Source organism: Brassica rapa, chromosome A03 (genome assembly GCF_000309985.2).
Source record: "Brassica rapa cultivar Chiifu-401-42 chromosome A03, CAAS_Brap_v3.01, whole genome shotgun sequence".
Taxonomy (NCBI): Eukaryota; Viridiplantae; Streptophyta; class Magnoliopsida; order Brassicales; family Brassicaceae; genus Brassica; species Brassica rapa.
Genome location: NC_024797.2, coordinates 12,264,162 through 12,279,454, shown reverse-complemented (window position 1 = coordinate 12,279,454; position 15,293 = coordinate 12,264,162). Strand labels below are relative to the sequence as shown.

Sequence of the window (15,293 nt, the reverse complement as noted above, 5' to 3'; positions counted from 1 at the left end):
GACTTAGAATATGTCACATGTTTAATTCTCAGCAATGTAAATTATACTGTTTTTAACTAGACAATGTCGTTTTAGTGTAATCAATTTTAAAATAATTTTTTTTTCTCGCCTCCCACAGCGGATCTTTCCTGATCCTCCTCGCTGAAAAACTCCTTTGAGCCTTGGGAAAACCGTAAGGCCCGAGCCCATTTTGGCAATTCCCTCTGTTTTCTCCTTATTGTCTGTCTATAAGCAAACTTTGAAACCCAGAGAAAACCTTAAAAATGGAATCCGATCAAACGGTTCTTTGCCAATTGCTAGCCGTCGACCTCAGCGACTATTGCTACAGAGTTTGCTCTCGCTGCGAGAGAGTCCTTCCCGGAGATAATAACAAATGCGTCTTCTCTTCTGCTTCCTCCTTATGCAAATTCTGCCAATCCAACGAACCCAAGCTGCTCTACCGTATCCTCGTACGAACCCAAAATTGAGATTCTACAAATGTCAAGAATCAGTTTTTTATTTTATTTTTTAATTCCGAGATATCTGAATCTGTGTTTGTTTAATCTATCAGATGTCTGTAGTAACAGATACATCAGTTAAAACTGTCATATGTTTTGATAGAGCTGCTACTGTCCTCTTCGGTTGCTCAGCTGATGAGTTCTTCCACTTCACCAAACTCAATCCTAAAGCCGGTAATTTTCTATTTACGCCTCTGATTTAGTTTCTTGAGATGTTTATTTTGATGTTGTTGTTTCCGTTGCAGCTTCTATGGTTAATCAGGTCTTTGATGGAGAGATGCTTCGGATGACGCTGACTCGGCCTAGAAACCTTAATGCGCAACACATGAGAGTGACTTCTGTTGTTCCCCTAAGATCAGGTTTTCAGCCTGCTATTGTTACGCTGAGACAGCTCTGCTGCACACAAAGTGCTTCTTTGGGGGGGGGATTGTTCTATAACAAATAACAGTTTCTAATGTTGGAGTCGAACATTATATGGATGACTGCAACAATCACAAGTTGTAAAACTTGTTTGCTTTTCATTTGTGAGTCTGATGTGATTAAGTTCCATTTGGGTGGTTAAGAAAATGACTAACTCAAAGTAAAAGCCTCTACATGATGAGTGTTTTAAGAGTGACGGTTTGCTAACTCGAGTTCTTGTAAGAGGAAAGTTATCACATTTATTGTAACTTCTTGAAGCTCAAGACTCTCAGATAGCAAATTAGCTAGACACAACCTCCCACTTGGTGTGAGTTCTTTTCTCCAGTAATTTTCTGTTTTGGTTCGTTTCGTCTTCGTGTTCAAATGATAAGAGTTTGGCTACTTCTACAAATCACACAACAAACTCAATCACCCTGACTGTGACACAAGGTGAAGATTGAATGACAAACGAATTACACTTTTTAATCAAGCAATTGATAATTGGTGGCCTAACCCTGACGAGTCTTTCTCAAGACCTAAGTCTCAACCAAATCCAAACAACTTATGTTTTAGAACTCTTCCTCTGCTTCTGTTTTTGTGCACTTGGATCATAAAGACAAAACAGTATACTGACAAACAACTTTTGTTGGTCAAAGTTGTATAAAGTTGTTGCCCATTGTTGCTGGTTGTCCACTTGTCTTCAACTCTTGTGCAGTGTGCAGTTTGAATGCAACACATGAGCTTCTTCCACCCTCCAACGGCTTGTCTAGCATCGTTTGAAATACTTTATCATGCTCTATGACCATATTATAAACCACCAATAGAGTGGAATATGCAGACACTTTACTACTGGAAATAAGTAAATTGGATAATATATCTATCTATACTATCATTTGAAAAGTGAATTTATTGAATTGTCATGTTCTCTATTATTTTAGGTTTATTCATATGTTATGTTCAATTATTAGTTTTAATAATTAGTTATGGTGATTTAGTTAACAATTTATCATTATCATCAAAATAATAAAATAATTCTAACGATAATATCATATCATATATATTAAATTTATATGAGAATTGAATTTGTTGGTTTGCCATGCTCTTCATGATTTTAGGTTTACTCATAATTTTATATTTTATCCTCAATTATTAGTTTTAATAAATAACTTTAGTGATTTAACTGATAATTTATCATTAACTTTAGAATAATTAAAAATTCTAACAAAAATATCATAGTTAGATTTATATTATAATTAATTAGTAATATTAAAATATTATATTTATTATATTTAGTTTAGTAATATTAAACCGACTTTGTCTCTCTCTCTCTCTCTATATATATATAATACTACCTATGAACAATACATATACACAAGTTCTCATCAAAATAACAAGTTTCTTCGGGCATTATCTATATTATTAAAACTGAAATATCTTTTAGTAATATTTGAAAACATGGATAATAATTTAAAAAAAATGAAAATTGTTTGAAAACATGGATAACAGAATAAAAAAGAAGTATAATGTCTTTTTAGTAATTACGTTAATTTTCTTTCCATAATTATATTACCTTAACAATACATCATATCATTAATTATATTACCATAACAATAATAGCGAAGATTTTTATTTATTAGTTAATTAATATTAACTTTGTGCTAATTATAAAATAAAAAAATGTAAATAACTCGTTTTTGTATAAGTTTAAACGTTCGATTTAATTTGTTTTACTAATAACTTTTTTTTAATTTTAGTTTCAATCGGTAGAAAATTACGTAGCCAAAAACATAATTCGAAGACATGTTTTTGTGAATAAAATAATAACCTAAACTAAAATAATAAAAATGTATTACATTAATATCACTTAATTTTTCACTCTAAATAATTATTTTACTAAATAAAAAACTCTTTTATTTTACTTAATTTAGCCAAACACATAGAAAGAGTCATTTTTATTAGTTTATAAAATCAATTAGGCATGAACATTGGCTATCCATTTAAATACGAGTTGTTTTTTTGGTATCGTTTTTGTTTTGAAATTAGGCTACACTTGAATATTATAAATTTATGTGTTGGTTTTGAATTGGGTCCTTATGGATTTGGATGAGTTCTGTTTTAATGTATAGGAACCTAAAAATATCTAAATAACAAATGTATCTTAAACGGGTTCGAATATTTGTACAAAAAATAAATCATATTATCCGATTCAGTTTAGGTCTTTTGAATACAATTAGTTATATTACGACGCATCTAAGATATATAACACTAATAAAAAACAAATATCAATATATAAAAATGTAAGAACCAATATCCGCGCGGATGCACGGATCAATTTCTAGTATATTTTTAAAGAAGAAGTTGAGTTCTTTGGTTTCTATTAGAAATATTGATCCAATTTAAAAGTGTACTAGATTTTGACCCGCGCTTTCAAAGCGCGGGTTTGTATTCTTTGTCAATTTTATTATTAAGCGCGAGTTTGTTTTATTGGACATATATCTAGTATTATAACAAATGTATATCAAATGTCTTAGTGTTTTTTGTTAGCATTTGTTTTTATGTTTTACATTACTTTTTCATCTATACCAAATGTTAGTATTGTGAAATAATTTTTTTTTTCAAAAATACAGGAAGATATTAACTTTACAATTTTTTTTGGTAAAATTAATGTGTACATTGTCTTATTAAATTATTAAAATATTTAAATGAATTGTAATATTATTTAAATTATGACCGAGTGTATTGATATCATGTATTACATTCCTATCTACTTTATGTTTATGTTTATTAATTGTATATTTAAATTTTTTAATTATAAATATGAAATTCTTATATAACTTCAAAAACAATGTTTAGTATATAATGTAAAGCCCATATGAAACAAACTTGTTTGATGGAAAATTAAGATATAAACCATTAAGTTTATCATAATGGTTTATCGTGAATTATGTACCTCTAAATCTCCTAAGCTTAGCAAACCTGAGCAGCATAGTAACCATACCAACTTCTTGGTTAATTGCAGAATGGAGTTTCTCGGCTAAGTTGCCCCATATGCAGCATGGTAAATGCGAATCACTATGAAAGGTTGTCAAGATATGGTTAGTTTTATTATCTTACTCGTATGCAATACATTTGTTTTTGGAGTAAATGACAGCTAACTTACTTGATGTCGCTTAGGGTGAATTCAAGTTTTTTTCGTTGCTTTCCCCCGGTACACTGAATGTTTTCGACATCACCACAATCCAAAACTTGACCGAGCACATCTGTAAAAAACTGATGACGTTAGTATAGACTGTTACAAATAGATAGTGGCAAAACAGAAAACATTTATATGTTTACCAATTAAAAAATTCTCATCAAGTGTTCCAGACAAAACAGTTTAAAAGTCTGACAAATTCAGATACAGCTCGTCATTAACGTGATTAGATCGCGTAACGGCCGTATTTTGATTGAAAACAATTTTCCAGGTATGATCTGTGGTTCGATAAGCTCCACCAGCTGGAGTAATCTGGAAATTCCGGATGTAGCGCCATGCTCCAACCGTAAGGATCCTTCCCTTACTTTCAATGTAAGTCTGTTTACATGTTGCATGAATTTTTTGCCCCTAAAACAAAAACCATATGAAATTGAAATATTAGTAGCCAATCCCAAAATGTTAAATAAAACCAAATCGACTGATAAATACAGTAAGGAACGCTTACAGTCTCATCAGCCAAGACGAATTCCATTGTCTCTACGGATTGAATGTATTGTTTCCAAGCGTGTAGCACCTTTACATGAACCAACCAAGTGTTTTTCCACGGTTTCAAGTCGCCGAAGAGGACAGATTTTTCATTAGGACCTTTCGATGCTTGGATTTGCATTGAAGGTGAAATTTTTTTAGTAGCCATAGATTTATTTTTTGGTTTGTTGGAAGGTTGCGCTTTGAACAGGAAACTGGTGAAGGGTTCTTATAGTATTGATCGGAATTTAAGCTAGGTGTTAGGTTTGATTGTAAACTTGGGGAGAAAGTTGAGGGATGTCGATTTGGAAAATCAAATCTTCATATATTTAGAGAGATTTTCGGTTATATTTTATGAGTGTTCTTCAAGATTGGGAATATTCTCTTTATTTGATTTGATTTTGAAAATCTTATAGTGCTAAATGGGTTGTAAATTCGAAAATATTCCTTAAATTTTCGAAAACTATATTATAGAAGTGGTGGGCTTAAATTTCTGATAGTATAGAATAGGTGGGCTAGTCATTTTCGTAAAAGGCTTTTAAATAATTCAAAAGTTTTTGGGCTGGAATGTTTTGTAATTAAAAGGAAAATTCAGGGGTATAATCCTAAAGAGGATTCTGTTTTAATAGTATAGATACTGTATAAAGGTTTTCACACACATCAAAAAATAATAAATATATCCTTTTAGCTATTAGTTTTTGGTTTTATCAATAAATTTTCTCCACTCAAAATTTTGCTTTAAAATTTATATATAAGTTTTAAAAACAAATGCATTAATTATATCCTAAAAATTAATCTTTTGTATACAAAATCTATTCGATTTAAATTGAAGTAGAAAATAATACTTTCTTATTTGTAAGTGGTTTTTATAGATTTTCATTCTTTTTTAACTAATTTGAACCATTTCATTTATTGTCTTTTTTACTTTATTTATTACAAAATATAAAACATAACTTACTTATTTTTATATGTTTAATTACATTTTTTATATTTTTTCCTCTTTCAAAATATTTCATTAATTGTATTTACTATAACAATTCAGCTTTATTTATTTAACGTGTTAACCATAATAATTTTACATATTTGAATAAAATTATTCTATTAGTAAAGAATTCAAATAGGTTAACAAATTTTCTTTATTTGTTTTCATTATATCTTGTGCGTTTTTATAGGAATATTTGGGTAGTAGTAGCTGGCGTTATCGAAGTACGTACTTTATCTTTGACTCAGTAAAGTTATAATTAAATGTGCAGTGTTTTTTCTCTTTTTCTTGTTGTATAAAACTATAATTTTTGCAAAAGATGGTGATTGGTGAGATCAGTGTGGTTTTCAAAAATTACCCTTGAATACTGTCTCGTATTTGTTTGTTTACACATATGCACTTCTTCTATTTTAGAAAGATAGATTTTACAAAGTATTCACGCATTTTAAAAATATAATAAATATTTACAATTAAATTTATTATTTATATCACTATATATTTTTTAATAACTATCAACTAATATTATTTAATCAATTCAAATATTTTTAATTAATGTTTTTTAAAAATATATAATTTATCAATATTAACTATTAAAAATATCTGAAAAGTTTAAAAAATTTATTTTTTTAGAACAAAAAATAACTCTACAAAATTCTATATTTCTTTCTATGCACGTATATTTACTCCCGAATATCCCCCCTCCCCCCTGAAATTCACGTTTTATTGTTTTGTTAATAAAGTGTTGCTCGAACGTTCGACATCTTTTTAAAAAAATCGACACCGAAAGGAATAATTGGTTGACTAACATTTTGTTTTTGTTTTCACAGTACATACTTGCCGAGCTGTGCCTAGGGATACATAACAAATTGCCTCAATTCATATATATACACAAACTTATATAATAATGTGTCACTATCCCAATAAATAAATAATTAGAGTAAACATCAAAATATAAAAATTAAATTTCTAAGATCGACATTTAACAGCTGTTTATAGACAAAATGACATTATGTCCACTTACTCTCTTTTGTGATATTTTTTTTTTGTCAACCTCTTTTGTGATATATTTGTACAAACGTAAGATATGGACATATTTAAATTTGAGAAAACTTATTTCAGCAGATGCATCATTACCTGAAATTATAAAAATATTAGGGGTTGATTAGGCCAGTTAATATTTTTAACCTTTCTTATAATATAGTATTTCAATAAGCCTCTTAGATTTTGGTAAACTTTAATTTTCTAATAATGCAACTAATTTACAAACAGAATTTTTTTTTTAAAAAAAATTAGAAACTTGGTTGAACAAGTTTATATGGGTAAAAATAAATGGAGCAGACGGGGTCGATAATTAGAAGTTTATATTAGCTCAATGTTCAATTAGATTTCTTGGAGTATCTCATAAGATCACATTGCATTTACTTTCTTGTTTTGAAACTCAATTTTATGTTATTTTATTTACAAGATGATGCAGGTGAAAGTTTATTTTCCCCTCGCGAAGGCACAACTCTGCATACGTGATAAATATCATACATTTCAATAAGTTCACAATTACTTTTTTGTAACAGTTGTTTATTTTTCTCGCCGGCCAAGACTTCATCTTTCTTTATTTGATGTATTTACGTTATTGTACTATCCTTTGTCTTATTATTATGAACAAAAATGCATTGAACAGGCTTCTTCTTAAAATAAATTACATGTTACTAGTTGCAATTATCTGTTAATGAGTTAAAGCATGAAAATGCTACTAATAATTCTTTTCTTTCTATAAAAATGTAGTATTAATCGGCTGCAAAGTCGTACAATATTATAGAAAATGTTGTTAACAGAAAAAATGCTACTTTCTCCCTTTCTAAATGATGTATGTTTTAGAGTTTTCACACAAATTACGAAAACATATTATTAAATATATTGTTTTTTTTTTGTGATTAGCTATGTTCCATATTTTCTAACCAATTAAAATTTATTAAACCCAATTAATGTTTTCAAAAACATTTTTTTCTCTAAAATATGAATTATATTTAAGTATCTATCTGCAAATATTTCAGCCAACAAAAATATTAAAACGGATAAGTTTTGGTAATAAGTAGACACTAACACATGTATCACCTCTTCAGTTTAATATAAACTAAAATCCCTGTGAATAATTTATGTGTAGGTAGTATCCATTTTTTTTTGTCAACAGGTAGTATCCATTTATTTCTAGTAAACTAATAAAATAAATACTTTTAGCAAAAAAAAGGTAATAAAATCATTATTAGGTAACTGATAATGGACGGACGATTTATTTTTATATTTATTTTTATTCCGCTATTCGTAATCTTTGTAACATCTGTCAAAAACAAAAATTTGGTATAAAATTTAATATTTACACCTAAAAAAAATCTTCGCTTGTTTTACCTATATCAATTCAGAAGAAAACAAACGAACCATATAGGACCACCCCTATGGATCTAGTTTCATTGTTGCTTAATTGCTTTCCCCGATGGTTCATGGATACATTTGGCTAGATGCCTGTCATGTTCATTTTTCTTTTCAAAAAAGAGTTAACATAAATGAAGAGGAGAAAGAGAACTGATGATCAGAGTTAAAAAAAAATGGATGAATTTCATGATTACCAACTTTATAGTATCATTATTAATCTTTACATTCACTAATAGAATATTTTTAAAAATACATTTTTCATTAACTAGCAAAAGATTTTTATATCTTTGTTCTCTATATATGTAATAAATAATTATTTAAATAAATAAAAAATGAAAAAAAAATAATTTTTTAGTGTTTCCGAATTATACATTTTCAAATTCAAACTTTTTTATAAGTTTTTTTCCGATTTTTTTCTTTCTAAATTTCTTTTTGAAAATCAAAACTTATGTTTCAAACTATTTTTAAAATATTTTATATTTTTTTATATTTATTAGAATTCTAAATTTCACATTCTAAAAACCCTACATCACCCCTTAACTCTAAACCCTAACTCTAGATTAGTTAACGTTAAAGATATAAATATTTTTTTTATTGTTCATTAGAAGTGAAGATAAAATTGGTTAGTGTAAATATGAAAAGTGGTACTATGAATATGATATTTATTGTAATTTTTTTTTTAAATAATGAAAAGATGATAAAGTAATCTCAATTGTTATAATACTGTAGAGAAGTTGACAAGTTGATGATATATTCAACAATTGTCCATTTTATCAATTAGAATTACTCTTTTCGTGTTTTTCTTCTTCTTTTTTTTTGTTGCTTAAGAGCTCGACTTCCTTATCAGACGTAATATTGTCATACAACACGACAAACCAATTTTGGGAGTCAATGTAGCATAGATTTTTAGCAACAAAAAAAACAAAAAAAATTAGCTAAGATTATACGCAATCGATCGTCATGCATGACATTATCAAGACGTTAACGAAATGAACTTAAAATAAAACAAACAAGCTCCCTAAGTAAATTTCATTATATCTTGTTAGCTAAATAATATTCAGTTTATTGTGTTTTCATTTAATTATGTTAATCTAAGGTACACCTAAAAGATCTAAGAACCTTAATTAAATCTAGATCACACGAGAAAATATATTTTGGGAAAATGCTATTGGGAATTGTTGTTTGGGTTGTGCTAGTGCGATAATATAAACGTTTTTATTATTAGAAATAAAATGCTAGAAGTGATCTAGTTGGTAGAAAATACAACTACATGACCTTATTATACCCAAAAGTTAGCTATTTCTGTTTGCAAAATATTTAACTGGGAAAACTTTCACCCCCCCCCCACCCCCTCTAGAATTTTAAGTTTTTAAAATATAATTTACGCCAATGCTTAAAATGATATACAATTTATACATAGTCCAGGATGGTTTTAAAAATCACAAGTTTAAAAGAACCTTCCTTAAATATGGTTTTACAATAATGTTTTTTAAATTTTTTTATATAATGCACTTTAAAATTTTATTCATTGTGTTGTAAACCAATAAAATTTTCAGCTTTTCATACATTTAAACAAAACAACTCAAATTTAACTATAAATATAGTATTTATCTGTGATTAACAATTTTAATAACTTAACTACAAAATGATTTTTTTGACACTTTAAAAATAACTTTTTTTTTTGATAAGGTACTACCTCTTATTTTAATGTCGATTTCAATACACTATTCCCTTTGTATCATTTTAAGAAGTGTTTAAAGTTTTTGCACAAATATTAAAAAAATATAAATTTTTATATAATTGACTTTGGTTACATAAAATAACATTAAATAAAACTAATTCAACCAAGAAAAAAAGATGCAGTATTTTATAATTGGTCAAAAATTTCAAATGATACTAAATTTTACATAGAATTGTGAGAACATCATTTATTTTGAAACAAAATCAAAATCTTTAAACATTAGTTAAACTGACATAGAGGGAGTATATCGTAATTTCATTTAAAATATACTAGGAAACAAAAATTCACTGTATAAATAAACTCACTTTGTCTCTCTTACGTGGTCAGAAATATCTAAGACTCTTTTTGTTTTTCTTTCATTTCGACAAGAAAACTAAGAAACAGACAAAAAGACAATGGACGGAACAGTCAATGTTCTTTCAAACTTAAGCGACATAGAACTACACAACTTCTTGGTCGATCCAAACTTCGATCAGTTCATAAATCTCATTAGAGGAGATGATCAAACCAATAAAACCCCATCTCTTGAGTTCGATCTTGGTGGTCCTTTCCAAAACAGTCCAAGTTTCGTCGACGAGAACCATTTTATCCCATCACATGTCAATGACCTTTTCGACGAACTGCCTGACTTGGACTCCAATGTCGCCGAGTCCTTCCGTAGCCTCGACGCAGAGAGTGTTAAGGCAGGCGGTGACGACGATTACAACGACTACGACGACTCTTCAGCCACCACGACGCATACTGATGGAAGCCGTAAGACGAGGACGGATCGGTCAAAAACTTTGATCTCTGAGAGGAAAAGGAGAGGCCGTATGAAGGATAAGCTTTACGCATTGAGAGCTCTTGTTCCTAACATTACTAAGGTAAAATGTATTCTCTTGAAATAATTATAGGGAACATGAAACTGAGAGGAGTTTTTTTAATTTGTTACATTAGATGGACAAAGCATCTATAGTTGGAGATGCGGTGGCGTATGTTCAAGAACTGCAATCCCAAGCCAAGAAACTCAAGGCAGACATCGCTGGCCTTGAAGCTTCTTTAAACTCTACTGGAGGGTACCAAGAACCTGCACCAGATGCTCACAAAACTCGTCGCGGTCTCAATCCTCCTGTTTCCAAGAAAATTATTCAGGTATTAAACCAATCTTCTTGAAAACATCAAACCCTTGTTCACGAAGCAGAATATCAATATTCTTCAAGAACAAACATAGGAGATATTGATATATGTGACGAGAATTTCATTAGGTTTTCGGGCGGATTTTTCTAGTTTTATGTTGCCATTTACATCCCAATTATTACAAGTTTGTATTTGTGTGTCTTAGATGGATGTTATTCAGGTAGAGGAGAAAGGATTTTATGTGAGATTGGTGTGTAATAAAGGAGTAGGTGTTGCTCCATCACTCTACAAGTCTTTGGAGTCTCTTTCAAGTTTCGAAGTGCAAAACTCCAATCTAAGCTCTCATTCTCCTGACACATACCTCTTGACATATACATTGGATGTAAACCAACTTGTCCCCTTCTGCCTTTTTTGTTTTGTTTCTCTATATCCCAGATATACGTCTTACTAATTACCGGTTTTACTTGTTTGCTGGAAACAGGGGACATGTTTTGAACAGAGTTTAAACTTGCCTAACCTGAAGCTGTGGATCACTGGATCACTTCTAAACCAAGGTTTTGAATTCGTCAAGGCATTTACTTGATTCTATAATGCAATCTGATTAATAACCGGTTATGCATTTCACTGATTGTCTTCCTTTATGTATGTTTCATAACTTCCATGGGTATAATTTTTAATTCTAAAGCTGATGAGTAGTATTTTTTCATTTTGCTTATAATCTCAACTCTTTTAAGTTTGTCATAAGAGAGTGATGTTATTGGAAGACCATTCACATTCTTGATTCTACGTCTTGATTATATTCTTCATGTAATCTCCATTCATCTAGTTCTTTTGTAACCGCGCTATTCATAACATTCATACCCAAAAAAAAAAACCATTATCATAAGCTATTGATCTTAATATCATTTTAGTCTCAGCCCCTTCTTTGACACTCTTTATTATGTCCATTCATACAAATATTTCATACACCTCAAAATTAGAACGGTTTAGGTAATTCCAAAGTTTTTATTATTAAACAGGTAATTAGAATACTTATTTCTTACTCGTTTAAATATAATTAAATCTTCAGTGTGTAATTATTTAATGCAATTCAGAGTGAGATTATAAAAACTCCAACACACCTTAGCTGTTAAGGGAGAGGAAAAAAATAGATTTGTGTAGATCCAGACTCTGGGCTTCGACACGTTGATTTGTTTTTTATGCTTTTTCTATTCAATTTTTATTAATTTATATTTGGCATAACTTGTCATCATTTGTGCTTTTTCCTGATGATTTGGAAAACAGTGTAACATTTTTCGTTACATGATCGTGACCAAAGTTGACCATTACAAATCATGAACAAAATAGTCACATTTTAGAAACGTTTTTAATCATAACAAAAAGGATTCTTAACAAAAATGATCACGAAATGGCATGAAAATAATTGCTTCTATTTATCTACGTTTTATTCGTGTGAAAATTATAACCACTAGATTTTTTAACCGCGCTACGCGCGTATAAGATATTATATGTATTTCTCAATTCTAAAAAAATATAATGTATAATACTGTATTACATTATTTAAAGAATATAAAATAAGACTACATAACATAAATATATTTTTTAAATTTTCTTTGTGGAAATCATTATGTTGTTTGATTGTTGTACTTGATTCACATATTTGCATAGTTATTTGTGATAGATGAATAACTATATTTTTATTATCAGTAAATAATATATATTTATTATATAATATAAGAAAAATAAAATTATATTCTTTTAAAACAAACTTGTCTAATGTAGGTACTCGGTTATAGACATATCATATTCAAATGAGACATTTTACAGTTATCAATCTTCTTAACAGTCAAGAAACAAATCTGAATATCAAAACAATATCTCATACGATCTCTTTGTGGAATAACTGCTCTGAAGAAATTGAATTTAAGCATCAAAAATGACTGAAAATGGATGTGCATATGTGTTATCTAAGTCAGTTTTACAAAGTACTATTCATAATTCATATATCATTTATGTCCATCCTATTTTTTGTCCATATTTTCTTAAACATCTTGAAATAACTGATGCTAATTAATAATAAACTTTTGGCTGGCAAAAAAGAGTCAAAATTGTCTAATTATTGCTTAATTTGTCTAACTGATATATATGTATTTCTCAATTCTAAAAAAATAATGTATAATATTGTATTACATTATTTAAAGAATATAAAATAAGACTACATAACATAAATATATTTTTTAAATTTTCTTTGTGGAAATCATTATGTTGTTTGATTGTAGTACTTGATTCACATATTTGCATAGATATTTGTGATAGATGAATAATTATATTTTTATTATCAGTAAATAATATATATTTATTATATAATATAAGAAAAATAAAATTATTTACTTTTTAAACAAAGTTGTCTCATGTTGGAGATTCGGTTATAGACATATAATATTCGAAGGAGACATTTTTACAGTTATCAATCTTCTTAACATTCAAGAAACAAATCTGAATATCAAAACAATATCTCATACGATCTCTTTGTGGAATAACTGCTCTGAAGAAATTGAATTTAGGCATCAAAAAGGATTGGAAATGATGTGCATATGTGTTATCTAAGTCAGCTTTACAAAGTACTACTATTCATAGTTCATATATCATTTAAGTCCATCCTTTCTTAAACATCTTGAAATAACTGATGCTAATTAATAATACACTTTTGGCTGGCAAAAAAAATTAAATTTGTCTAATTATCGTTTAAATATTTTATTAATATTGTCTAAGAAGCTTTCAATTGATATCATAGTTTAATTTTTATTAGTTTTTTTTGTTAATTTTAGGATTTTTTGTATTTAAGATTTTTTTCCATATTAAGCTTATATTTCTTTCACATAATATATATATATATATGTCATAAAAATTACCATCAAATCAGTTTTACTTTTTTTTTTTATTTTTTTTTAATGAAAATACACTTTTAAATAATTTAATTTAAAATAAAATTATATATTAATTTGTTGTATTCTAACAATTTGATTGATTTAATTAATTTGCTTTGGTGGATAACTTAAAAAGTTTTCATATGAATCGGGGAAAGCAAGCTTATGTTGTTATATTATATTTATTTGTGTATATAGAATCTTGTGTATATAGAATCGGGGAAAGCAAGCTTATGTAAACTTACTTTTACAAAAGTCTTAACTTTGTCACGAAAACAAAAATCTATGCTTTTTCATATTTGTCAATGTTCTCACACTTTCAAAGAATATATTAGCTTAGTCACTTTCTTATTTTTTTTACAAAACAAAATATCGAAGTCTTGAAAGTTGAATCCATATTATTGTAAATGTACATAAGAGTTTGTGATTACATATTTAGTGATTCTTGTATATGTGTTCAAGAAAGTTTCAATGGCTTAGCGGTATATGCTCTATATTTATGTCATACTAACTCGGGTTCGATCCTGTCCTTTGCATTTTTTTTTCATTTTTTACGAAAAAATAAATGAGATGACGTGGCAACTTCGGGCTCTCTGATTGGATGATTATATATGCTGATGTGGACACTCTAAGAGGGGTTTATATCTCCCTTTTAGTATAGTATAGATTAGTCCCGATATTGTTCGTGGTAATTTGTGGCTCGTAGTCACGTATAATTTTGTGACATAATCATGGATTTAGTAGTCACGATATTGTTTGTGGTTTATCGTGACTAGTTAGCCACAAAATTTAATGTGGCAATTCATGTATACTCTAAGGACACGAATTAAGTTGGTCAAGGTTTTAATCGTGAGTAAACTGAAACTTTTTTTTTATATAAATCCCTTAAAACCCAGCAATTTCAAACCTAATTATTAATATATTACAATATGAAAATGTTTTACAAACACTAGAGCCTAAACTCAAAAGCTAATACCAGCTTACAAAACCAGAAGTATATTATTTACCCAAAAAAAAACAGAAGTATAAGTTTACATTACATAAAACAAAGGACTTGAAGCATTTTTAGACTAGTTCAGTTGAGGAGAAGCAGCATAAGCAGTGGCATCCGAAAAAAGCAGCAGAAGCAGCAGCATCCTGAAAAAGCAGCAGAGGCAGCAGCATGAGTTGTTGGATTCACACCAAGAGCCTGTAAAATCGTGTTGAGGGAGGTTCTCTTGTTGCAACCATCTCCAGTTTAATATCAGTCTCCAAAGCTATAAAATCTCCTTTGAGTGCAGTCATATCAGTCTTGAGAAGTTCCACATTAGTGTTGACAAGTTTAGCATTTGTCTACATACCAAAGATGTGCAAGTCCATGTCTAGGCTGTGTTTAAGAGATGTTGGGACTGACTGAGGTGGGTATATACTCCCTTTGCTTGTCTGTCCATGCTGAAAACAATGGAAACAATGAATATAAAGCACATGGATAGATACATATAGCAAGACA

General features: G+C 28.9%; 2 protein-coding genes across 2 annotated transcripts; both read left to right on the top strand.

Moving 5' to 3' along the window:
• On the top strand, positions 1-1,184 carry LOC103858300. Its single transcript, XM_009135633.3, has 3 exons — positions 1-449; positions 551-671; positions 743-1,184. The coding sequence occupies exons 1-3, from the start codon at positions 264-266 to the stop codon at positions 940-942; spliced, it is 507 nt and encodes a 168-aa protein (XP_009133881.1). The 5' UTR covers positions 1-263; the 3' UTR covers positions 943-1,184.
• Positions 1,185-4,361: 3,177 nt separating this feature from the next.
• Positions 4,362-11,683, top strand: LOC103858298 (transcription factor FER-LIKE IRON DEFICIENCY-INDUCED TRANSCRIPTION FACTOR). The gene is made up of 5 exons (XM_009135632.3): positions 4,362-4,461; positions 4,581-10,624; positions 10,698-10,892; positions 11,083-11,259; positions 11,359-11,683. The coding sequence occupies exons 2-5, from the start codon at positions 10,157-10,159 to the stop codon at positions 11,458-11,460; spliced, it is 942 nt and encodes a 313-aa protein (XP_009133880.1). The 5' UTR covers positions 4,362-4,461; positions 4,581-10,156; the 3' UTR covers positions 11,461-11,683.
• The last annotated feature ends 3,610 nt before the right edge of the window (positions 11,684-15,293 follow it).

Excerpts from the sequence above, each read along its gene's own strand:
- LOC103858300 (XM_009135633.3), top strand. The coding sequence starts at position 264 with ATGGAATCCGATCAAACGGTTCTTTGCCAATTGCTAGCCGTCGACCTC. Across the intron at positions 450-550 it reads AGCTGCTCTACCGTATCCTC|ATGTCTGTAGTAACAGATAC; the intron begins GTACGAACCCAA and ends TTAATCTATCAG. Across the intron at positions 672-742 it reads CAAACTCAATCCTAAAGCCG|CTTCTATGGTTAATCAGGTC; the intron begins GTAATTTTCTAT and ends TTTCCGTTGCAG.
- LOC103858298 (XM_009135632.3), top strand. The coding sequence starts at position 10,157 with ATGGACGGAACAGTCAATGTTCTTTCAAACTTAAGCGACATAGAACTA. Across the intron at positions 10,625-10,697 it reads TTGTTCCTAACATTACTAAG|ATGGACAAAGCATCTATAGT; the intron begins GTAAAATGTATT and ends TTGTTACATTAG. Across the intron at positions 11,260-11,358 it reads TCTTGACATATACATTGGAT|GGGACATGTTTTGAACAGAG; the intron begins GTAAACCAACTT and ends TGCTGGAAACAG.